The 24,366-nt window shown below is 41.1% G+C and overlaps 1 protein-coding gene across 1 annotated transcript in view; it reads left to right on the top strand.

Annotated features, from left to right (window-relative positions):
- MORC1 (MORC family CW-type zinc finger 1) overlaps positions 1-24,366 on the top strand; it is a 62,325-nt gene that overhangs the window by 1,104 nt on the left and 36,855 nt on the right. The window contains exons 2-11 of the mRNA XM_048494354.1: positions 1,928-1,981; positions 4,343-4,377; positions 6,297-6,365; positions 9,681-9,768; positions 10,878-10,986; positions 12,070-12,229; positions 13,763-13,868; positions 16,546-16,671; positions 20,066-20,142; positions 21,063-21,136. Of these exons, the coding sequence (XP_048350311.1) occupies positions 1,928-1,981; positions 4,343-4,377; positions 6,297-6,365; positions 9,681-9,768; positions 10,878-10,986; positions 12,070-12,229; positions 13,763-13,868; positions 16,546-16,671; positions 20,066-20,142; positions 21,063-21,136 (898 nt within the window). The remainder of the gene's footprint in view (positions 1-1,927; positions 1,982-4,342; positions 4,378-6,296; positions 6,366-9,680; positions 9,769-10,877; positions 10,987-12,069; positions 12,230-13,762; positions 13,869-16,545; positions 16,672-20,065; positions 20,143-21,062; positions 21,137-24,366) is intronic.

The following is a 24,366-nucleotide window of genomic DNA, read 5'->3' as shown; positions in this document are numbered from 1 at the left end:
CTTTGGATGAAATTAGGATAATTTCCTTTTAAAATCTTAAAAACCAAGATGCCATCACATATTAATTCCAGAAGAATAGCTGTGAGTGTCTGCAGCCACAAACATATGCATTTTACGTTGCCTTAAAAACATATGAATTATAGCACAAAGCTTGGTGTTTTAGAATATATCTGGTGCGTCTGCCAAAGCAGACTTGTCTACAGAAGTTTGATTTCACAATAAATCTGTTAAGGTGCTGCAAGACTCTTCATTATCGCATCACTTCAACCCAGAATCCTAAAGATGTTCAGGGGGGAAGTATGATGTCACCCCATTCTGGATGGGGTTTTGAATTGCCTTTGAAGGCATTGCCTTTGTCTGGGGTGCTCTTGCATCCGATCCTACTGCTAAGTAAGCAAGTAGCAGCAGTGGCCAGGAGTGCCTTTGATCAGATTCAACTGGTTAGCAAGGCACAGCTTTTCTTCGGCAGGAAAGATCTGGCTACTGTGGTACATACCCTGTTTACATCTAGATTAGAAGAAGAAGAATAGTTTGGATTTAAGACCCTTTCTCTTCTGTAAGGTTTACAATCTCCTTTCCTTTTCCCCCACCTCCCAACAAACACCTTGTGAAGTGGGTGGGGCTGAGAAAGCTCAGAAGAGCTGACTCGCCCAAGGTCACCCAGCTGGTGTGTGTGTGTTGGAGCGCACAGGCTAATCTAGTTCCCCAGATAAGCCTCCACAGCTCAAGTGGCAGAGTTGGGAATCAAACCCGGTTCTCCAGATTAGAGTGCACCTGCTCTTAACCATTACGCCACTGCTGCTCTTTACAGATGATACTGTAAAGTGGAATTTGTGGTACTTCCCTTGAAAAGTGTTTGGAAACTTCAACTGATGTAGAATGCTGAAGCAAGGATGTTGACTTGAGTGCATCACAGTGTCCACATCACTCCAGTTTTGTTCCACCTATACTAGTCCCCATTTTGTTTCCAAGCATTACACAAGCAGCTGAGGCTGCTTTTAAAGCCCTGGGTGGTTTGGGTAAAAAATCTTGTTCATAAATAAAAACAGCATGGTGTAGTAGTTAGGAACAGGTGGGCTCTAATCTGGTGAACTGGGTTTGTTTCCCCACTCGTACGCATGAAGCCTGACTGATGACCACAGTTTTCTAAAAACTACCCCATCTACCCCACAAGGTGTCTGTTGAAGGAAGAGGTGCAGGAGTGCTGTGTGGATTCCGGGCTGTATGGCCGTGTTCTAGCAGCATTCTCTCCTGATGTTTCGCCTGCATCTGTGGCTGGCATCTTCAGAGGATCTGATAGTTGGAAAGGAAAGCTTTCCAATTTTGTTACTCACTTGCCAGGTCACTCCTATTCAGATGCCCTCACCTATTAATCTTTACGCACAGGTATATATACTCCACTTGCTTTCCTTTCCAACTATCAGATCCTCTGAAGATGCCAGCCACAGATGCAGGCGAAACGTCAGGAGAGAATGCTTCTAGAACACGGCCATATAGCCCGGAATCCACACAGCACCCCAGTGATTCTGGCTGTGAAAGCCTTCAACAATACAGAAGAGGTGCAGTTTGTAAGCTGCTTTGAGACGCGTTAAGATTGAGAAAAGTGGGGTATAAATCCGAACTCCTTTTCTTCTTCCTCCTCTGTGTTTATGAATGCAGTGCAGGTTCTTTTCCTTTAAAAACAGATGTAAAGTCAGGCTTTACAAGGACAGCATGCTTCTGCTATCCGGCTACATGCTATTTGTAGAAGTAATTGCTTCCTCTTCGTGTATTGAGGCTCAAAGTAGAATACCCTTCAAAGGTTCCTTTTCTCTCTCAGGCATGTTTTGAAGAACATATTTTTTTCATGTATTCCAAGTCATATTGAAGTACTGAATGTATTGCTGTTGTAAGATATTTTTTAAAAAATTGTCTTGATTCCTTATAGTACTACACATGACTTTCTGTTTGGAGCGGTTGCTGAACTGATTGACAACTCCCGGTAAATATTTTTTCTCCTTTCAGGGGCTAAATTTTATGTTAGTAACACCACTTGCCATGCCGAGGATAGTTCATAAGTGAAAACTCTGGCCTGCAAGGGAAAATAACATTAAGGTTCTGTGCTACAGACACCACTCAAGTGTTTGATTTTTCTGGGACAAAAATTTTAAGATGCTTCATTGGTCCTCAAACCCCTAAAATAAAAGCCACATAATACCTTTAATCAGGACTAAATGCCCCCCAAAAAATCATAATTTTTTTTTAAAAAAAACAACACAGTATGCAAGCTTTTGAGTCCTGCAAAATTCTTTGTCAGTTTACATGCTCAGTTCAAAAAAACCAAAGTGGTGGTTGTGGGAAATGTTGTTCGTGGGATCAAAGCCAATGTCTCATGTCTACAGTTATAGTTTTAAAATACAGCACAGGATGTGGTACAGACCAGCAGGGCAGTCCTACCTTACACTGTCTAAGCTCTTCCATAGACTTAGGAGGGTATCACTCTACGTAGAATTGCACCGTAAACTGGATGAGTAACTTCGAAATGGGTTCAAGTTGCACCTGAAGATCTCTGGGACAAAAAGCCTCACTATGCAGCATGTTCCTTTACTTACTTATACTCCTGTGATCCCTGGAGCTGAACAGCATTTGTGGGAACTCCTTTGTTGGGTGGGGGGAGATGTTCCCTAATGGTCTCGAAATGATGCCAGGGAGGGAGAAAAGGTTTATCTCCCTCCAACAGTTTTCGCACCTGAAAACCACATGAGAGGAGTTATTTCACACATCTCATTGTAGTTATTTCACACATCTCATTGTGGTAGTGGAGCAACAAAATTCCTCTCCCCCCCCTCCTCCCTCTCCATTGTTCTGAGTCCATTTGAACTCTCCTTTTTTTAAAGAAGCAGTTTCCCATAGCTGTGTCGGGCTTTGGGGAACATATGTAAACACGTGAAGGGACATATTGTGTAGTTAGGCTCAGCATGTGAGAGGAAAAATTAGCATTTTCCACTTGTGAATAGAAAAGGCAACAGTTGCCTAAGTATCTCCTCAGCACAGGAGGAGACACACAGGTCTGTTAAAAAGCAGGCATCAAAAGAAACATGTCTTAATCCCTAGTAAGTGGAGTGTTTTTATTAAATATAATATATAAAATATTTATTTTGTCACATGTATTTTTCTCTACTACTTAGCTCAAGGTTTTGTTCAGCTTTCAACACCAAAAACTTTCTTCCTGCAGCTACAACTTTAGCATGAGAGCAGTAAACTCTGCCTGAACAAGGGCAGGGTGTGTGTGTGGGCTCAGCTTGACATCACCTCTCCAGCAGCTGAGGGTTATCTGTCTCCCAGAATTAGGACCAGTGCAGTGGTGGGATTCAAATAATTTAACAATCAGTCCTGGTGGTAGGATTCAAATAATATAACAGCTGGTTGTTTATAAGCACCATTTTCACAACCAGTTCTGCTAAAGTGGTACGAACCTGCTTAATCCCACCACTGGGCCAGTGTATCATTCAAGTAACTCAAACAGCCTTTTGAGTTATCAGATTGACTGGAGTACCACGAGAAGAGACAACAGACATGGCTTACAGCTGTAGTCGGTCTCAGCCTGTTTGCAGATGTTCAGAGACGCTCTACTTGAATCTGTCTAACCCCTTTTTACTGCTGTCTGTTCCTTCCAGCAATAGTGAAGACAACAGTTTTGTTACCCCTTGAATAAAGAAGTATTTTCTTTTTTGTCTGTCCTGAACCTATTGCTCATCAACTCCATTCCACACACCCAAGTTCTAGTATTATGGGAGACGGAGAAATAATTGCCACTATCCACTTTTTCTGCCCCATACAGAATTTTATATACACTTATGTTCTTCCTTAGTCATATTTTTTCCTAGAATAAGAAGTCACGAACTATCCAGAATTTCCTCCCAGGAAATGTGCTCCATCCCCTTAATCAACTTGGTGGTACTTTTCTGTTGTTTTTTTCCAGCTTTTCATCGTCTTTTTCTAAGATACATTGACCAGTACTATACGCAGTATTCCAAATGAGGCCATACTGTGACCTTATACAAGGGCATTACAATATTTGTGGCTTTAGTCTCAGTTCCTTTTGAAATAATCTACAGCACTGAGACAACCTACTCAGGACATATTAAGTAGCATTTCATTCAATGCCCTGATCATTCCTGTACTGGCAAATGGTGGCCCATGTTGTTCATATTGGGCAAAGGTGTGGGCTAAGCAAGTCCATTATGAGTCAAATGTTTTCTATTTCTAGCTAGCCCAAAATCTTTTGAGTAACTGGTTTGGTTTTATGTGTGTTTACTTGCAACATACACTTTTCTTATTTTTTTTTCAACAATATTTTTAGAGATGCTGGTGCCACACGGCTCGACATCTTTACTGGTAAGTTCAGTTTCAAGTTTTTTGTTTGTTTACAGGGTTCTACCAGTTTGCCTCACATTTTGTTCCATAGTGATCAGGCCTCTGTTCACTTTTACTTGTAGGAACAGGGGTCAGCTGGTAGCCTTCAGCTGTCATCTTTAAAAAAAATTGTTCTGCAAATATGTTCTGCAAATTTTTTGGGGGGGGGGGCCTAATCACGAGCTAACTCCCAGATGATTATGGGAATTATTTGGAAATTGGGTTCATCTAATCTTTCATCCCAGAAATTTAGCTGTATCCCAGACACAAATTTGAGATGCAACAAATTTGTCGGAATAAAGGGTGATCAAAAGCTTGACTAATTCCCCTTTGTTTTTCCCCTTCTCCATGAAAGCCCTTCAGATCCAGGGCTGCTAGGGTCTTGGTAAGGAGGTATTGGGAGTCCTCAGCTTTGAAAAACCATATAGCTTTCTCAGAAACCTGTACCTTTTCGCAAAACCTTCTCCTCTTCAGAGAGGAATTTGCCTTCCTCCCTGGAGTCACTGTCTAAGCTCCTCGTTGCCTGTCAGCAGAGGCTTGAGAAACTTGTCTTCCAGGCTGCCTCAGTGGGCCACTTAGTAGCCCCCACTTCCCTCAGATCAGGGTCTTTCCTGACTACTGGAAAAGAGGTGCTGGAATGTGTTGTTGAGCTAAGAACAGAACCCACTCCTTTTGGATGTCTCTCACAAAGAAGTAAAGATCTGGTGGCAGGAACCAGGCACTGTTATGTTACCCCTCTGTTGTCTGCTAGAATTTATTCCCAATGAATCCGTAGGGCACTGCTGCAGCGTTCTGGAGAGAAATACAGCCACCCAATTGTTTCTGGGGCCTGTGCCTGCTCCCTCATTCTGGGGCTCTTCAACAGTCAGTTTGCCTGTGTATGTAGTTTTGGCACAATTTTCTGCTGGTTCTGCCAACAGCTGTTTTTTTCCCCTTAAGTTTGAGTGTATTGGAAACAGCTCACAGAGACAAGCTCCTTGGGTCAGAGACTGAGTTGGCAGTTATGGAAGCCTGTAAATTGTTTCTGAAGAGGAATGTGTCTTCCTCTGATCCCTACATGCTTGGATGTCGGTGCAGAGGACCTTATGAGCCAAATGGACAAGCCACATACATTCCTGCTCTTCTAGCCTGCAGGGTTGAGGGAGGAAAGGAAAGTAGTGTGGAATATGTTAGAGCAGCTAAAAGCAGATATAAATAGAATAGGACTAAGAATAAAGGTAAAGAGGTGTAAGGTATATAACAATATATAATAGGATAAGAAAGGTAAAATAAGCTATTAAAAATCTCTAGTGTAGCTAAGGCAACCTAAGAACTTCTCTACCCTGGCTAGGCAGGAAAAGGACTGAGGGAAAATGGGTGGTCTCACTACCATCAGGAAGGAGAAAAAGATCATTTCTTGCCTCCCTTACTGGACAGTGTAAAAAACCCATAAGATGTCCTCCGTTTAGTGGGAGAATTGCTAAAGCAGGGGAAAAACATGTCCAACTTTAAAATATTTTTAAAATGATTTTAAAATATTTCAAAATTACTGAGTTCTATTAACCGTGTTGAAACACTCTGTCGGAAGAGTCCCATGATTTATATTCTGCCTTACTTTATTGAGAATGTAGATAGGATAGACCACATTTGAATATTTTCCCATATGTATTTCTTCCTTGCCTATAGAAAACTAGCAATTCATGATATTTTTTTAAAAGGAGAAGGGGGCTGGGCATAATTAAAATATTCTCTGACATTGTAATTTTGTATGTGCAAGGATTTTTCTATATGTTTGCAGTGGTACAACCTAACTATATTTGTACTGTGTGATTGTGCTTATTTTCTAAAATCTCATTTAAGCAAAAGTATTACTATTCTGTCCATAATGTATGACCTCCAAATATTTTTTCTCTTTTTTGCAGTGAATAATGAGACCCTGCAAGGTGGATTTATGTTATGTTTTTTGGATAATGGATGTGGCATGACACCTCGTAAGTTAATGCCTGTACTTAGTTTCAGTATTTGCCCAGTGACATCTTCCTGAGGGCTTCAGCCCTGGATCTCTGCTCCATTGGCTGTTGGGCCTTCTAAACGACACTTTAAAATTAGTCACAGAGCATAATTGCTTGTATTTCATCTATTCTCATATGCAGAGGCAGCGCTATCAGGGTAATGAGGGTATACAGTGCACCGGGCGTGCAGGGGGCGCAAAAAATTCGAGTTTGTGGAGGTTTTGTAATTTTTAGTGTTTTTTCAGTTTTTGACCTGCAGGGGGCACAGTGTTTAGGCTAGCAGCACCAAAATTTCAGGGATTTTTTTGAGAGACTCTCCTGATGACACCACCCAGGTTTGGTGAAGTTTTTTTCAGGGTGTCAAAAGTTATGGACTCCCAAAGGGGGTGCTCTTTGAGGGGACTACACCGTTGAGGTCCATAACTTTGAACCCCCTGAACCAAACTTCACTAAACCTGGGTGGTATCATCAGGAGAGTCTCCTAAAGATACCCTGACAGTTTGGTTCTGCTAGTTTAACAATTGCACCCCTGACAGCAGGCACACACACACACCCCATTCCCCCAGATTCTCCTTTTAAATCCACCCCCTTCAGCATGGATTTAAAGGGAGAATCTGAGGTCCCCAGTTTAAACATTGAAAGTGATGCTGTTTCAGGGTGGCGGATAATCCACTCCAAAAAGCATCACTTTCAATGTTGTTTAAACTGGGGATCCCAGATTCTCCCATAAAGGTGGATTTTGAAGGAGAATCTGGGCTCCCTAGTTTAAACACCATTGAAAGTGATGCTGTTTGGGGGTGGATTCCAGCACTCCAGCAAACTCAGATTTTGCCCTGGGCTCCATTTTTCCCAGATATGCCTCTGCTCATATGTCCTCAGTAGCTTCTGCTTATTTTCTTGAATGGACCAGGAACAAAAGCAGTCTGACCTAGTGAGAGTACCATCTGAGGTTGTTTGAGGATACCAAAGTGATTTTTTAAAAATCCCTTTTCCCTGAACCTTTTCTGTTGGCTGCTGTGTCACAGTGGTGGTGATGAGTACAATCAAGAGGTGCCTTGCAGGAGTTAGATAGGCAGCATAATATACTGGTTAGAGTGGGGGAGTGGGTGGTTATGAGACCTGAGTGTGGATCCCCACTCTGCCAAGGAAGCTTGCTGGCTCACCTTGGCTCAGCCACTTTCTCTAGGCATAATCTACCTCATAGGGATTTGGTTGTAACAATAAAATGGAGTAGGGAAGAATTCTATTGTACGCTGCTTTGGGTCTCCCTTGGAGAAAAACTGGGGTAAAGATATCTAAATTAATTCATATATCAGGGCCTAGTGTTGCCAGTGTTTAAATTCACTAGTCCCTTCAGCTGTCTCTTTAATGTCAGTTTCATCTTCCACAATTATTGGGTTATTTAGCTCCTTGCCATGAAATATTGTCCATTTCTGCATATTATCTAGTCAAGGGACAGGACATTTTTCCAGGCAAGTTGGCAACCTTAACCAGGGGTTTAGTAAAAATCCAGTATAACATGTTTTCTACTGGGACTGTGACCTTTCACTATGTAAGCTGTTTATCGCTCTTAAAACTTGCTGCCGTGTGAGCTAATTGGTTAAGCACAGCAGCTTCTTTTTTTGTCCTGTGGCTCTTTGCATGTAGTGAACATTTCCCACCCTTTCAGTATAACCAGCTTAACAAGATGGGATCACTGCTGCTTCTAATAGGTGCCAAGATGATAATAGGGTGACTGTGCCTAACAGCTTAGGTTAACCTGAGCTGAAAATAAACTGTTCCCAGAACGATCGTATCAGGTGTTCTTAGAATCCCCACTGTGCAAAATTAGTTCTTTGAAGCTTGGCATGGCAAACTTTTACTGAGAAAGGGGCAGGTGACTTTGACTCGCTGCAGCTGTCACCAGGTGGGCACAGTTTGGTATGTAAAACACTGCATCTGCAAATGAAAGGAGGGTTATATCTTTAGCAGCACAAGAGTCAGGATGAGGAGTTGGTGGTGGCTCTATTTCAGATGCTGCCAGACAGCACTCTAATCCTCTTATGCAAAACATTTTAATTTGTTGAATCTGTGACTGTAACTGGACATGATTGCAGCATGGCCCTTTGAAGTTACTAACAATAGCAAAAAAAACCCCAAAGGGGTGGGGAGAGGCATAGCGGAAAGTTCAAATATACAAAGAGAACCTACAACATGAGACTGCAGCCTACAGAAAAAGGACCAACACTATATATAAGCAAAGATGTTCTATTTAAGAGTTAACATTAAATACACTATCCTCAACAATTGAGGAGGATCACCAGGGAGGAGACAGTGGAGGATATATGGCCATCAAGAGATGAGAATGTGTTTCTGAAATCCGATCTTTGATCAGCACAAGAGAAGCCACTTGCATCCAGATCATTCATCTGAAACACAATTCTCTACATTAAAAACAGTTGTTACTATTCACTGAGCAAAATTTGAATCTTTCCTGGAGTCTAAGAAGCTTTGCTGCAGCTCAAATGTTGGAGGAAGAATATCTTCAATTTGAGGAAGGATCCTTGGAATGGTTGGATTCCGCCTGTATTTTTGGCACACTGCTCATGTTTGCAAGTTCAAAGAAACATTCATTAGAAAAAAAATAACACATACATTTCAATAAAAATAATTTCAATAAAAATAACACATACATTTCAATAAAAATAGAGATTGATGTATAGTTAATTACAGAATATGTTGATAACATAATTTGGTCAGTTAGTTAATATGCTATGTTTATTGCACAGTAATTGCTGTTCTTGCTTTCTCAACTTAATAAAGACCAGTACAACTTTTGGGCTTAGCTTAGCAGACCTATATTGTGGCCAAATAAGTGCTCGGCAGCTTCCCCTCCCAAACAAAGAATGAGGTCTTTTGGATCCCAGTGAATTGCCATCACTGGTTGGCAGGCTGTACCTGGCTCAGCAGGTCTAGAGTTGTGCATGCCTTCTGTCCTGGATTGTTTTCATTCACTTTCAGCCATCAGCAAACAATGGTAATGGGTTAGGAAATGATTCACCTGAATCCATCTTTTCTATAATTTAAAAGGGAAATATTTGGGCATGAAAATAAATGTATAGCCGCATTCAGAATTAATTACAGTTGCTTAGTTCTTGGCACATCCATGTAGAAGTATCTTGTAAATTTCGGGTGCCACAAACTAAGGTGAACACCTCATTTACTGCTCCTGTAGTTTCTGTGTAGTGACAATAATAACAACTGCCTCAAAAGGAATATTTTTTTAAAAAAATAACAATTACAAATCTGTTACAGGAGAGACTACTGATCTTGTATATTTTGGAAGATCTTCTAAGCGGACTATGACCAAAATGATTGGACATTATGGCAACGGACTCAAGTCGTGAGATTTATTTCTTTTTTATTCTGCTTGTAATGTTTTGGAAGCCTGAGAGTCAAATCTGTTGATGGAAAAAATGTCATATTCCTTACCTTAAAAGTATAAGAAGAGCCTTATTGGATCAGACCAGTGGTCTATCTTGTCCAGCATCTTGTCACACACAGTGGCCAACCAGTTCTTCTGGAGGTCCAGCAAGATGACATAGAGGGCATGGTCTTCCTCCCATGTTGCCTTCTGGCACTGGTATTAAGAGGTTTACTAACTCTGTAAATTGAAGTTCCACTTCGTAGTGAATGTACTTAAAATGTACTTTAAAATGGTTTTAAGTTCTTGTCTCTCTTAAAAGACTTTGTCTAAAGAGATCACTGTAACATACTCTATGTGGGGCTGACCTTTAAGATAATTCAGAAATTTCATGTGGTCCAAATTGTTTCATCAAAGATCTTTGTGGGAGGGAGCAGGAGTGACCATACCAAGGTAGTGGAAGCCATCTACGCTGGCTTCCACTCTTTCATGCCCAGTATTAGATGTTAACTTAGGCCCGGAGTACCTGAAGGATCACTTCCATCCTTTATCAACCAGCCTGCTAGCTGAGATTAGTCTTTCTCCAGGAGCCAGAGATTCATCTGGTGGGAACCTAAAGAAGGACTTGTTCACCTCCTGCACCCTGACCCTGGAAGTCTCTCAAGAGCTGAGAACAGGGTCTTCTGGATGGATTTTAACACCTTTCTTTTATGGAGAGCTTTTACTTTGCCTGTTGTTTTCATGAGGGAACTTGTTCATTGATTTTAGATGCTTCTGAAATTTGGATTTAGTTTATTGATTTTTGCTGATTTTATTTTTGATCGTGGGAAACTCACCTTGGGAACTATTTCAATTGGAAGGAGGTCTAGAAGGGAACTAGATAATTACATAGTTTGAGTGTATTTCCCAGTTCTACATGGTGCGTGAGAGGAAGGAAAAATTATTGATATAGTTACTCAGTTCTTTTTTTTTTGAAGAACAGACATACCCACTTTGTTTACACATTATGTCAGAATTACATTAAATGTATTAGTTTATAAAGAATGCTACTGTTATAAAATCTATCTTTTCCCATGTCCTGACTACAGAGGAGCCATGAGAATTGGAAAAGACTTCATATTGTTCACCAAGAAAGAGAGTACCATGACATGCCTTCTTTTCTCTCAGACGTTTTGTGAGACAGAAGGTCTCACTGAGGTGATTATATTTTTCTTAGTTTTCTTTAGTTTCATTGATCATAATACAGCCAACAATAATCAATTTACCTTTTTTCGTCTGCAGAGTTGTGTGTTGGTCTCACCCTGTCATGAAAACATATAATGATTCAGTTACTGAGTGACCAAATGTCACTCTAAATGCTAACTTTAAAATATGTATTTTAAATGTCGTTTACCCATTGCTGTGTGTATCGCAAGTGAATGGTCTCTGTATTTCTTCCTGGTCAGATTTTAATTTTGCATAATTACATTTCAGTGTGTACTTCCTATCATGATGCTTTGACCCTGATGTCTGTTTGTTTCAGCCTTTTATACAAAATGCAAAGTAAGGATCACTCTTGGCATCTAAAGAAATGAGCTCTGGTGCATGAAATCTTAAAATGGACTAAAATTTTGTTAAGCTGGAATAAAATTCTGTCAAGACATGACAGAATTTGAAAAAGAGATTATATCACAGAAACAGTATCTTTCGAGAATGTTATGTAAAATTCTTGAATATGAAAAAGGAACAAAGCAAGTAAAAGTCTGCATGGTGAAATGGATGCAAAATTTCCCAAAACAAATAACCTTCCAACAATGGGAGACATTATGGACGAATATTATTAAATTTACTACGTCAAACACTAAATTAATACTATGTTAATAGTAATTGTTAAATTAAAATAAACCAGTGGGTGCTAATCAAATTATCAAATAACAGAATTCTAGCTGGGGAGAAAGGGATAGAAGGCTCTCTCATAAAACTGTATTATGAAATAGTATGTAATGAAATGTTAAGATCCGTTCTATTGCTGTTTTCATTGTTTTCTGGTTGGTTTCTTTTTGTGTTCCTCTTCTCTGTTGTGTGTGTGTGCGTGTGTATGCAGAAAATTAATAAAAATGATTTTTAAAAGACTTTTAATAGAGGGTAAGCATTGTTTTAGGGAGGAAGGATATGTGAGGCTTTATTGTATTCTTTATTATTTGAATTTGTTAGCCACTGAGAACTACATCACTAAAGAGAGGTTGGGGGAATAATCCAGTAGCCCTCAGCTTTTGGCTGTTGTGTGTGTGTTTTTTATAGGTCATCGTTCCAATACCTTCATGGTCAAGTACTACAAGAAATCCAGTAATGGATGATCCTGAGAAATTTGCCACACAGTTGTCTATCATTTGTAAATATTCTCCTTTTAAGAGTGAAGCTGAACTGATGAAGCAGTTTGATGTCATCTATGGGAAAAGTGGTGAGTTTCTTATCCTTCCAAAGTCCATCACTTAGCCCAAACCAGATTGGTTCAATGGTGTGCTTTCTGACTTGAGGCAGATGAATATCCTTAACTGTGCATATCCTTGAGTATTCTGTGTGTTTTCTGCCTGTACAGTTGCCCAAACATTTGATCTTGAGCCATGTGTTTTTCCCCAGTCAAGACAGTGAATTCTGGAGGATCCTAAGAAAACTGTTGTTGTTGTTGTTTTTATTTGTTAATATTTTCATTGAACTGTTCACCAGGATCCTGGTGTCACTTTCCCTCCAAGTCTCAGCAAGTTCAGTTCCCATTCATATGTACTTAAAGATGTGACATTTGTTAAAGTAAGCATCACTTTACACACATCAAAACTGAACTTCAAAGTGTTTCCTAGTCACCCAATTTGTCGATGTTTTACTGACTCTCTTGGAAGTAGGTTTGGTTTTAACCGTCCTGAATAATTTTGTGTAAGTTGCCATTTTGGCTGCTACACTGCTTACCCCCCAGTTCCAGATAAAGTAGAAACAAATTGACTTGAATTGGCCCTTAATACGAATTCTTGTGGATCCCTACTGTTTACTTCCTTCCATTGAGAGAACTATCCATTTATTTGTATCCACTTATCTGCTTCCTTTTGTTTAGCCAATTTTAATCCATTAAAGGATTATGAATCCTTATCCAGGACTACTCTTTATGCTCCTAATAACTGAATCAACCACTTCTAAAAGCTCACTTCCCTTCAGCATCAGCGGAGTATCCTCGGTACAAAAGGATATCTATCCATCATCCACAGAAGGTCCTGTCCAAGGGATCATGTCCCTCCTGCTCAGACTGATACTCTCCAGCCTCAAGACCCTCAAACTATGACAGTGGAGAAGCTATCAGCACAGGAGTGGGACTCTCCTAGCACTGGTCTCTGAAGGTCTCCTCTGCCTGTCTGGCTTCTCTAGATTAGCAGCCCTAGCCTCAAGGGAACATTCATGCCCCTGAGAGTCTAGAGCTCTATATATTGTGTGGTTTCTGCCCAGTGGACAGTAGCACTCCCTGAAAAACAATGGACAGTCCCCATTCCCCTCCTGGCTTTATTTTTTCACAACTGGCTTGTTTGTGTAAAAGTGTTTTAGGTTTTAGTCCACCGAAATCTATACAGATTTCCACTGCAGGAAGGATATTATGATACTCTGCCGTCCTTGTTGTTATGAAACTTGTACGTCCTCTTTTTCAAGACACTCTGACTTCAGGAGTAATCCGCTCCCTTGCTGAACTCAACTTTTAGAAGCCCCTGTTCAAAAGCACTGGATGTGAGGGGTTAGATGCAAGCCTGAAGGAGACCTGGGTGTCTTCTCACAGAGTCTGACCTCTAATTGACTCAGTTTAGAAACATCAGATGGCAGTTTATATAAATTTATTTAAAAATTGCAGATAGGCCCTGACAGGGGTAATGATTTATTTCATTTTCACTTATCACCCATTTTAATTGATACTTTTAAGAATGGGTAGGTGATTCACAATATTATCCTTCACATCTAGGAACTCTGGTGGTGATATACAATTTGAAACTTATGCTTGATGGTAAGCCAGAACTTGACATTCAAACAGATGAAGTGGACATATTGATTGCCGGAGGACTTGAAAAGTAAGTTTAATGATCATGATAATATAAAGATGTGAATAAAAAATATTCGTTACAATCATTTTGCTTGGGGAATTTGGGCTTTTGAAAAACATGGGGCAGGTGGAGAGGAACGCTTTTCACTGTAATATAGTCCCAAATAAGATTGGGCTTCCATGACGTTTTTAAAATAGAAGAATTCCTGAGGTAAAATGGCTGCAGCATCCAGGTTATCCCCAGGGATGCTGTATGGTCTTTTGCCTTTAGAATGCCTAGAATCTTAGGCTCTTGTTAAAAAGTTCACAACCGTAAATGTAAGTGTAAAGGTATGACCAACAAAAAAAAATATTGTTTGGAAAATGCTAAAAAAGAAGCTGAACAGTGCAGTTCTAAGAACACTTCCTTAGAGTACCCTCCATTAAATAAAGTGGGACTTGCTTCTGAGTAGATCTACTTGGAGTTGCACTCTGCATAGGCAGAGAACACCATACTTTTTATTCTTCACAGTGCAAACAAACCAGTATACTCCAGCCCACTGCACTCACAATAGCTCGGCCTGTGGTGACCAGAGTACCCTCCTATCCTCATTCTGCACAGCGCCCTGTAAATGCAGAAGATGCCTTTCTTTTTGGCTGCTCTCTTGCCAACCTGGATGGGTCTGGTGTGCCAACAGTGCAAACATCCTGGGGTCTGCACTGATACAATCCATTCCCATTTAGCTTCAACGGTGATGCAATATTAAATACTCACGTGACTCTCCCAACCCCGCTATCCAACACAATTTCTCTGGGGTCCAGAGGCACATTAGTCTTACCAAAAGCCTCTTTAAATACATGTATACAAAGACTCCTACATCTTAGCTATGTCTTCTTCTATATCTTAGCTATTTAAAGCCCTGATGAATTGCTCCAGAATCTCAGGGGATGAAATGTGTGAAAGAAAGGCAGAACAAATCCCTTCCCTTTCCCAGAAGAGAGAACCAGGCTGCCTTCTTGTCTACAGCAAGACAGCTGCTTCCTTCTCCCAACCTTTGCAGTAGTGTGAGCTGAACTGCCAACAAAAAAACCTAAAGGCAATCTAATTATTCTAATCATTCACAGAAATAGAGAAGAATTGGCAAGGGAAATATAGCATTTAGTACAATTGCTAGATGATTCTGAAACTTCAGTAATGCAGTGATGTTTACACTTGCCTTTCTTTGTAAGCCAAGCATTTCAGGGCTTATACTTGACAAAGTCTCTCTTTTTGCTCATCCTTATTTCAGAGGTTGCTTAGAGTCTGTTTGTTGCTGAGATTCTTGAAGTGAATGCTTGATCTGCTGCAGTAAAACACATCCTGTATTCTTATAGGTTTAATCAAGGATGCAAAATATTGGGTCTCAAACATTATTCCAGTAAACGGACTCTGTATAGTTGATCAGTAGCGTTTATTGAAAAGTGTCAGATCACCAAAGCTTGACAAAGCCAGTTCTGGCAAACCTGGCTTTTATCTCCAGCAGGTCCCCCCGCCCGAATTCCCAAGAAATTGTGAAAAACAGTCCCTGGAGCTGAAGTGCCCCAAGGTCAGTGACAAATATAAAAAGCCAGCTGGCTTCCTGCCCCCATGAAATAATGGATATGATTCCATTTCTCATGGGATCAGGGCAGGGACAGAGTGAGGGGAAACTGCGCCTGGGGCGCGCATGCACCCAGCCATGCCCCCAGGCATGCACCAGCCACCCCTCTCCACAGGCGTGCTCCCAGGGTGTCCCCCTCCATCTCGTTGGTGCTACCCCATTGGATCAGGGTGTCAGGGGAAAGCCTAGTTATCTACAAAGCTTGTGAAGCCATAAAGTAAAGATCAAGGAAAGAATGGCCCAGATGACGGTGGTAACATATAGCAGGCTGGTTATATATATTTTTTAACAGCATTTGGTTTGTAGCATTAAGCAGTTACAATGAGATAGGGATGCAGCTCAATCACCTAGATACAATCCCCCTGACATATAATCAGGAACGTGTAAATTATGCCAGTTATGACTTAACTATCAAGAAATCCTGAGTGCGTATTCTGGCTTTGTAAATTTTAAAGAGATTCACAGATCACGGGGATTCTAGTAATCAAAATGAACTGAAGTCCAACCCATCTTGCTTTTAAAGCACCAGAGAGAGACTGACAGTGCAATCCTGTTCAGAGTTACACCTTTCTAAATCCACTGAAGAGTGCAAGTCTGCTTAACATTCCTGCAAGACCTCTATTGTATGTAACACATTCATTCCACCATTTTCAGGTATTGTTGTCGATAACCAGTTCGACTTTTCCTCAGCATTCTTGCTAACAATCTTCTCTAACTGGATAGAATTGCTGTTTAGCATTTGAACTAGTTACATCACTTTCTTAAAGTGTATAGAACACTCTGTGGGGTTTCAAGAACATTTATTTTGAGTTCTGTGGGGCTTCAGAGCTTGTTTGAATGTAGCTAATTGTTCTCCTGATTTCTTACACGTAGTGTTAGGGCTTTGTTTGTGTTGTTCCTCACTGGTACTGAATACTGGCACCTTTTTGCAGGCTGTCCCAAGTCTTGAGGGGAAAATTGGTAGAAACAGGCACAAATGTATACATGAGCACTGGGACCTTTTCGTTTACAAAAAAGCACTGCATGTAGTGGATTTTCTCCCTTTGGGCCTTAAGCTATTTTTTCTTAAACACTTTTCTGTGCCAGCATTCCAGAGCAGCAATCCCTGAGGGCTTATACAGCTCTGTTGTACTTCAAACCACAAATGAGGATATTCATTCAAGCCAAGAAAGTAGAAACTAAACACTTGCCCTACTGCTTTTACAGACCCAGGTAAGTCAGCTCCTCTTATTATTACACAGCAAGATGTTTAAATTTTCAAAGTGATGTGTTTGGAAGTGTTTAACTACCCGTGACAAGAAATTGACTTGGATGGCAAAGCGATTTATAATTTCAGCCAAGTTCTAATCACTCAGGCAGACTGGATTGCTGAAAAGTAATCAGCTGTGGCCAAACACTTTTGACCCTAAGCAAGAAACACTCTGCATAAGATGATCACCTCACAACAGGGTTTTGGGGTTTTTTTTGCTTTTTGTCCAAGTGAAAGTTGCTCAGGCTGGACGTAAAGGTTACACCCTAACCAATGGCAAAACTGAACCCAATATGAAATAAAGACATGCCAAATTTAATATATAAGATCAAATCAACTTTTTGTGAAATTGTGTACAGCCCGCAACCATTCTAAGCTTGCCCTGTTCTAACAGCTAGAGATGTGTAACAACAAAAGAACATGATACACTGCCCCAAGTACATCAGCAAATCAGGGTATCACTCGTGCCCGTTAGAAGTGACTGAAGGTAGAACTAGATCATCTAGCTAGAAAATCTTCCAAGCACAGCTTAGCCTTATGGAGTTTTTGTATGCATTAAACAGCACAACAGATTTCTCCAGAAGTAATGGGGGCAGCATTGAAACTTGAAAAGAAAGCTGCCAAAGGGCTACTGACCTCATGAAACAAGGATTTTGGAAAAAGTGACTGGTGATCTTGTTCTATCTTCTGTTACTTCTAGTGAGCACAAGTCTCCCTGGGCATGATATGTTGATGTACTTGAGGCACCATGTACCATGTTCTTTTGTTATGCGTCTCTAGATGTTAGAGCAGTGCAGGTCTTGAATGGTTGTGGGCTGCACCAGAGTAGATTACTTTGTTACACCAAATTTATTGGGTGTTGTTTTGATGTTATATATTAAATTTTGCATATTTATATTTCCTTTTGGGTTCAGTTTTGTCATTGTTATGCTGTAATTATCATTGTAGTGTAATTTTTTTCCCCTGAACCTGAGGTTTGTATGTTCGCTTATACTATAAAGGTCCCACATAATTTTAGGGCACTCAAAGAGTTCATTACCTTAATAATGTTCAAAACTTCAAACTTGAAGCACACACAAAGCAAGACTGAGCAAGGTAAATCAGTGATCTTGAGTAAATGTGTTACAAGAAAGTTGTGGTCCTATCAATAGTAGGGTGCCTGTAAAAGGCGGGAGGGACTAAGCATAAAATGCCACATCCAGATTGGTTGTACTGAATGCATAAGTGTAGACCTTCAGCTTTGTCAGATGACTGCAGCTTCTGTTCCTTCAAGAGATTTTTTGAATAATTTACTCACTTCTGAGATTCAGTCACAAACTTTTATATCTTTCCATGTGGGGCAAGTATCATGCAGGCCATATGCTCCACCTTGGCATTATGTATGTGGAATGGCACAGTCACAAAGAACTGAACATACATTTACATATCATCCTTTTTAGGCCTACTGATGAGGCACAAATGTCCCTTTAGTGTGTATTTTGAGAATGGACAACTTGTGATCCTCCCAATGTATGCAATTTGACATTTTGCCTGAAAGGGTCAACAGCATATATTCAGCTTCAAATGTCTGTGTTGCCTCAGATAAAATGATGATGGCATGCAACAGTATGATTGCATGTAGTTCATTCTCTACATACCAGTGGTGAAATGTAACTTCTAAAATGAGCTGCTATTGAACAGCTGCCATTAGGGTTGGTGATTCGGATAAAATGAATCTTGTATTTGGGGCGAATCATGGCCTGTTCGGGCAATTTCCGCCCGAATACATGATGCCCAAGTACGAGCCGATCTGAATAAAAAGTATTCGGATCAGCTTCTATGTATTCGGAGGTATTTGGGAACAATCCTCAAATGCCGCTGCTCCTCGCCCCCCTCAGCAAGAGCCTGCGGATCTATGACTGAAGTCTACAAAATATGATTGAAGTCTACAAAATTATGCATGGGGTAGAAAATGTTGACAAAGAGAAATTTTTCTCTCTTTCTCACAATACTAGAACCAGGGGGCATACACTGAAAATGCTGGGGGGAAGAATCAGGACTAATAAAAGGAAACACTTCTTCACGCAACATGTGATTGGTGTTTGGAATATGCTGCCACAGGAGGTGGTGATGGCCACTAACCTGGATAGCTTTAAAAGGGGCTTGGACAGATTTATGGAGGAAAAGTCGATTTATGGCTACCAATCTTGATCCTCCTTGATCTCAGATTGCAAATGCCTCAACAGACCAGGTGCTCGGGAGCAACAGCCACAGAAGGCCATTGCGTTCACATCCTACATGTGAGCTCCCCAAGGCACCTGGTGGGCCACTGCGAGTAGCAGAGAGCTGGACTAGATGGACTTTGGTCTGATCCAGCTGGCTTGTTCTTATGTTCTTATCTCAAAGATCCGTGAAATGTAGGCTTCTCCTGGAAAGAGGGGGGAGTGATTTTTAAAAAAACCCTTGCCTGGAGGAGCCCGCACACCATGGATCTCAAAGATCCACGGGGTGCAGGGGTGCAGGTTTCTCCTGGAAAGAGCGGGGAGTGATTTAAACCCCCTCTTGCCTGGAGGAGCCTGCATGTCATGGATCTCAAAGATCTGCGGGGGTGCAGGCTCTTCCTAGAAAGAGGAGAGAGTGATTCTACCCCAAAAGTGGATTCTTTTATTAGTTTTTTCTTTAAAGATTGTTTAAGTGGCTTGAACTCCCTTTCAGCAATGTTTAAAGAAATTAAAAAAACCCTGAAGAATCCACTTCCCCAGAGAATCTCCCCAATACTTATGTTGGGGTTCCTGTCAGGGGCGCATATTTTAAGCTAATGGCAACAAAATGGTTGGACATCTTCAGGTAACTCCTGTTGATGCCCCCCCAGTTTAATCAAGTTTGGTTCAGGGGGGCAAAGTTGTGGACCCCCAAAGTGGGTGCCCCATTCCCATTGTTTCCAATGGGAGCTAACAGGAAATTGGGGCAACCCCTTTGACGATCCACAATTTTGGCCCTTCTGAACCAAACTTCACCAAACTCAGGTGGTATCATCAGGACAGTCTCTGGATGATACCCTGAAAGTTTGATGCTAGTAGCTTTAAAATAAGACAAGATTAACATGGTTAACCCAAATATATTATTTGTCTTATTTGGGCATACAGATAATTTTATGTCCGAATAAATCCGAATCCAAATTTTACTGAATTTCTAGGGTATTGACCAAGCAGTTACATCCCATGCATAGGGCAGGCAGGGAACAATTCACCCAGTATTCTGAATGTGTGCCATCCTCTTGTGCAAATAAGAATAATGAGATTTGTATGAATAAGACTTAAGATTAGCATTACTCTTCACTATGTGATATGCAACTCAATTTTTATGTTATCTTAATAGGAAATATCCATATAAATCACCATTGAAAGACGTTGCTACACATGAATCGAAAACAGCAGAAATGGAACTGAATTGTGGTAGGCAGTGTCCTGTAATCTTAAAACTAGCGAAGTATTTTTCTTTTCATCTTCCCAAAGGTTCTCTGAGTGGCTGCTAACTTTATGTTGGCTTTGCTTTACAACCATTCCGTTTCTGAACCTATAGAGAGAAAAGACCTAGTTTATTTCCTTCACATGAGGTATTTTGCAGAATTGCTTGGGGGTGGGAATGCTCAGACATCTGCCAGTTCAGTTCACTTCTTATTTACCAGTAGTGATCAGGCAGTCAATTAAACAGTGGCCGTTTTACAACCTGTTTATGTCTGTTTTCAGTAATAGGTTACTTGGAATAGGCTAATGAAGGAGCAGTAGGGAGTCAGCTTCCAACCTTCTGCTTGGGAACTTATGCTCTATACCCAGCAGATTTTTTTAAGGGAAAGGAACAAATGTCAGTTCCTAGTTGATCAGGTAAATGTCAGGTTCTTTTGATCCCTCATCCTGATGAACCTCAGCTTTGCTGACATATAGCCGATGAGGGGTGGGGGAGAAGGGTGTTTGGAAGCCTGGCTAATTTATTTTTTTGTTCCCCATGCCAAGCTGTCAGCGTGGGCTGGAGAAGCAAAGAGAAGCTAACCGCTGTTTCAAGAAGCCAATTGCTTCTGATGCTGAACTTCCCTTTGCAGCTGTTTTTAGCAGAGTGGGGGATCAGAACACAGCACCCAGCTGATCTCCCATTCTCCTGTGAGTCAGCTTCTGACTAACAGACAGCTGGAGACTTGTTCAGCAGCTCTTTGGTTTGTTTGATGCAATCCAGACAGATCCTTGATTGGCACTAGTATTAATGACACCTGGTGCCTCAAACAACGTGCCTAGCTGGAATCAGTATTGTTTTTTAATGGTGTGGGTTGGGTAGTAAATCTTCAAAATAGTTTGCTAAATGCTTTTGTTTGTGTTTGTAGCTAAAGGTGCTGTGAAGGACACAAAGGGCGGACAGAAACATTTGCAAGATTCTCTTTTGCATGAACACAGTGAGGTATAATATAAAAGTAAAACTTTGAAAGTATTTACAATCTGTTTTTTAGACACTGACTGTTATGCCAGGCCCATTGAAATGAATATGAGCTAAAAACATCTGTTGAATTGAGACTGTCCACATTTGGTTTTGGGTATGCCTTCTGTATCAGAGTTACTGGGCTTGGTCTGAAGCTGAAAAAGCCAGTTTTGACTCCTAGTATTTATAACAGGCCTAACCAAGTCAGAAAATTCATACTATAAACTGCAGAGGTGAACCTTGTACACCTGCTTTTTCTGCATATGAAGATATGTTTGAAGGCCAAACTACACAATACATTTTTGGACCTGAGGCCACACTACAGATGTGAGGAACAGGGTTTTTTTTAAAGTGTGTGTGAGTCTTTTTTGGCCCAGGACAGCAGTAGGCGGGGGAGACAGAAGCCTTTTCCCTGCCCACAGTGTTCCCAGGCTGAATTGAGCCTCTATAGGCTTTAAAAATACCATTGCTCACATCTGTAGAATAGCTGCAAGGATTCAGGGTTGGGGAACCTGGCCTCAACCTATAGAACCTATAGTTGGAAAGGACCATAAGGCCATCTAGTCCCTTCTCAGTACAGGTTCAGCCTGAAATATCCCTGACATATGTTCGTCCAGTCACTTCTTGAAGGCTGCCAGTGATGGGGATCTCACTGCCTCCCTAGGCAGCCATTTCCAGCTTTTTTCCAGGATCATTTTGGGATAGGTGGCTATAGTACGTCTTTCAAAAGTAAAAAAAAGCTCAGCACATTTAAATCCCTTCCAACCTTCTTCTCTGCTGTAGTCTGCAAGGAATTGTTCGGGAAGAGGGGGTCTTTTTTTAAGGCAGATGAACCAAATTTGCAGCATAGCTGCTAGTGACTGTTCTTAGAAGAACTCCCAAGTTTGGTAAAGATTCGGTCAGGGGGGTTCAATTTTATTGTCCCCATACATCCTACATGTGAGGTGCAATAAAATTGGTCACTTTCCCTTAAGATCCCCAATTTCCCCTAAGATCTCTACCACCTTAAACTTTTGCTTGCAGGCTAATACTAAATTGAGTGTGGTCGAGCGCCTTGTAGCTTCCTCTACTATTTGAAAAAGGAAGCTATTGGCCAGGCAATTCAGGAATTGTATGACTCTGACAGCTTAGGAGCTCTGCATGCGAACAAGTGACAACTACTAATGTAGTTACATTCGCCTTCAGAAAGGGAAATTTCTCAAAGATGAGGGGGATAGTGCGCAGGAAGCTGAAAGGGAAAATCAAGAGAGTCAAAAATGTCCAAGATGCTTGGAGGTTATTTAAAAACACAGTCTTAAAAGCTCAACTGGAATGTGTTCCACAGGTTAGGAAAGGCAGCGCCCAGTCCAAAAGAAAGCCACCATGGTTAACAAGGGACGTTGAGGAAATTATTAGGGAAAAAAAAGATGTCTTTTAGAAAATGGAAGTCCAACTTAACTGATAAAGAATACCAGAGAGAACACAAATGGTGGCAAAAGAGAAGCAAGTTAGCTGTAAGGGAGGCAAAAAAGGATTATGAGGAACGCATGGCTGTGAACATCAAAACCAGCAACAAACAGTTCTTCAAGTACATCAAAAGCAGGAAGCCAGCAAGGGAAGCGGTAGGCCAGTTAGATGACAAAGGAACAAAGGGTGTGCTAAAAGATGGCAGTGAGATTGCAGAAAAGCTGAATGAATTCTTTGCATCTGTCTTCACCCAAGAGGAGGTGAGGAAAATTCCTGCACCTGAACCAAGCTTCTTAGGAGACGAATCCGAGGAACTAACGAAGATAGTGGTAGACAAGGAAGAAGTTCTGGCAGCCATTGATAAACTAAATGCTACCAAATCCCCTGGCCCAGATTGCATTCACCCAAGAGTTCTTAAAGAGCTCAAGCATGAAATTGCTGATGTTCTCACTTTAATATGCAACTTATCCTTGAAATCAGGCTCCATCCCTGAAGACTGGAAGATGGCCAATGTCACACCAATCTTTAAGAAAGGATCTAGGGGGGACCCGGGAAATTACAGGCCAGTCAGTTTGACATCTGTTCCTGGTAAATTAGTAGAATCTGTCATTAAAGATAAAATTATAAAACATGTACAAAAGCAAGACCTGCTGAGAAAGAGTCAGCATGGCTTTTGCAGAGGCAAATCCTGTCTTACAAACTTACTAGAGTTCTTTGAGGATGTAAATAGGCATGTGGATAAGGGGGAACCAGTGGACATTGTCTACTTGGATTTCCAAAAGGCTTTTGACAAAGTTCCTCACCAGAGACTATTGAGAAAACTCAGCAATGAAGGAATAAGAGGGGAAGTCCTCCTATGGATTAAAAATGGTTGAGAAACAGGAAACAAAGAGTGGGTGTAAATGGGAAATTCTCACAATGGAGAGATGTGGGAGTGGTGTCCCCAAGGATCCCGTATTGGGACCAGTGCTCTTTAACCTATTCATAAAATGACCTGGAAGTAGGGTGGGTAGCGTGGTGGCCAAGTTTGCAGATGATACCAAATTATGTAGGGTGGTGAGAACCACAAAAGGATTGCGAGGAGCTCCAAAGCGGACCTTGATAAATTAGGTGAGTGGGCTAAGAAATGGCAAATGCAGTTCAATGTAGCAAAATGCAAAGTGATGCACATAGGGGCAAAAAATCCAAACTTCACATACACGCTACAGGGGTCAGTGCTATCAGTCACAGACCAGGAAAGGGATTTGGGCGTCTTAATTGATAGTTCCATGGGAATGTCAACTCAATGTATGGCAGCTGTGAAAAAGGCAAACTCTATGCTGGGGATAATCAGGAAAGGAATTGATAATAAAACTGCAAAGATTGTCATGCCCTTATATAAAGCAGTGGTGCGACCACACTTGGAGTACTGTGTTCAGTTCTGGTCACCACATCTCAAAAAGGATATTGAAGAGATAGAAAAAAGTGCAGAGAAGGGCAAGGAGGGATGATTGAGGGACTGGAGCACCTTCCTTATGAGGAAAGGACTGCAGCGTTTGGGACTCTTTAGTTTGGAGAGGAGGCGTCTGAGGGGATATGATTGAAGTCTATAAAATTATGCATGGGGTAGAAAATGTTGACAGAGAGAAATTTTTCTCTCTTTCTCACAATACTAGAACCAGGGGGCATTCATTGAAAATGCTGGGGGGAAGAATTAGAACTAATAAAAGGAAACACTTCTTCACGCAACGTGTGATTGGTGTTTGGAATATGCTGCCACAGGAGGT

This window comes from Sphaerodactylus townsendi, linkage group LG04 (genome assembly GCF_021028975.2).
Source record: "Sphaerodactylus townsendi isolate TG3544 linkage group LG04, MPM_Stown_v2.3, whole genome shotgun sequence".
Lineage (NCBI taxonomy): Eukaryota > Metazoa > Chordata > Lepidosauria > Squamata > Sphaerodactylidae > Sphaerodactylus > Sphaerodactylus townsendi.
This window is presented reverse-complemented; position numbering and strand designations above follow the sequence as displayed.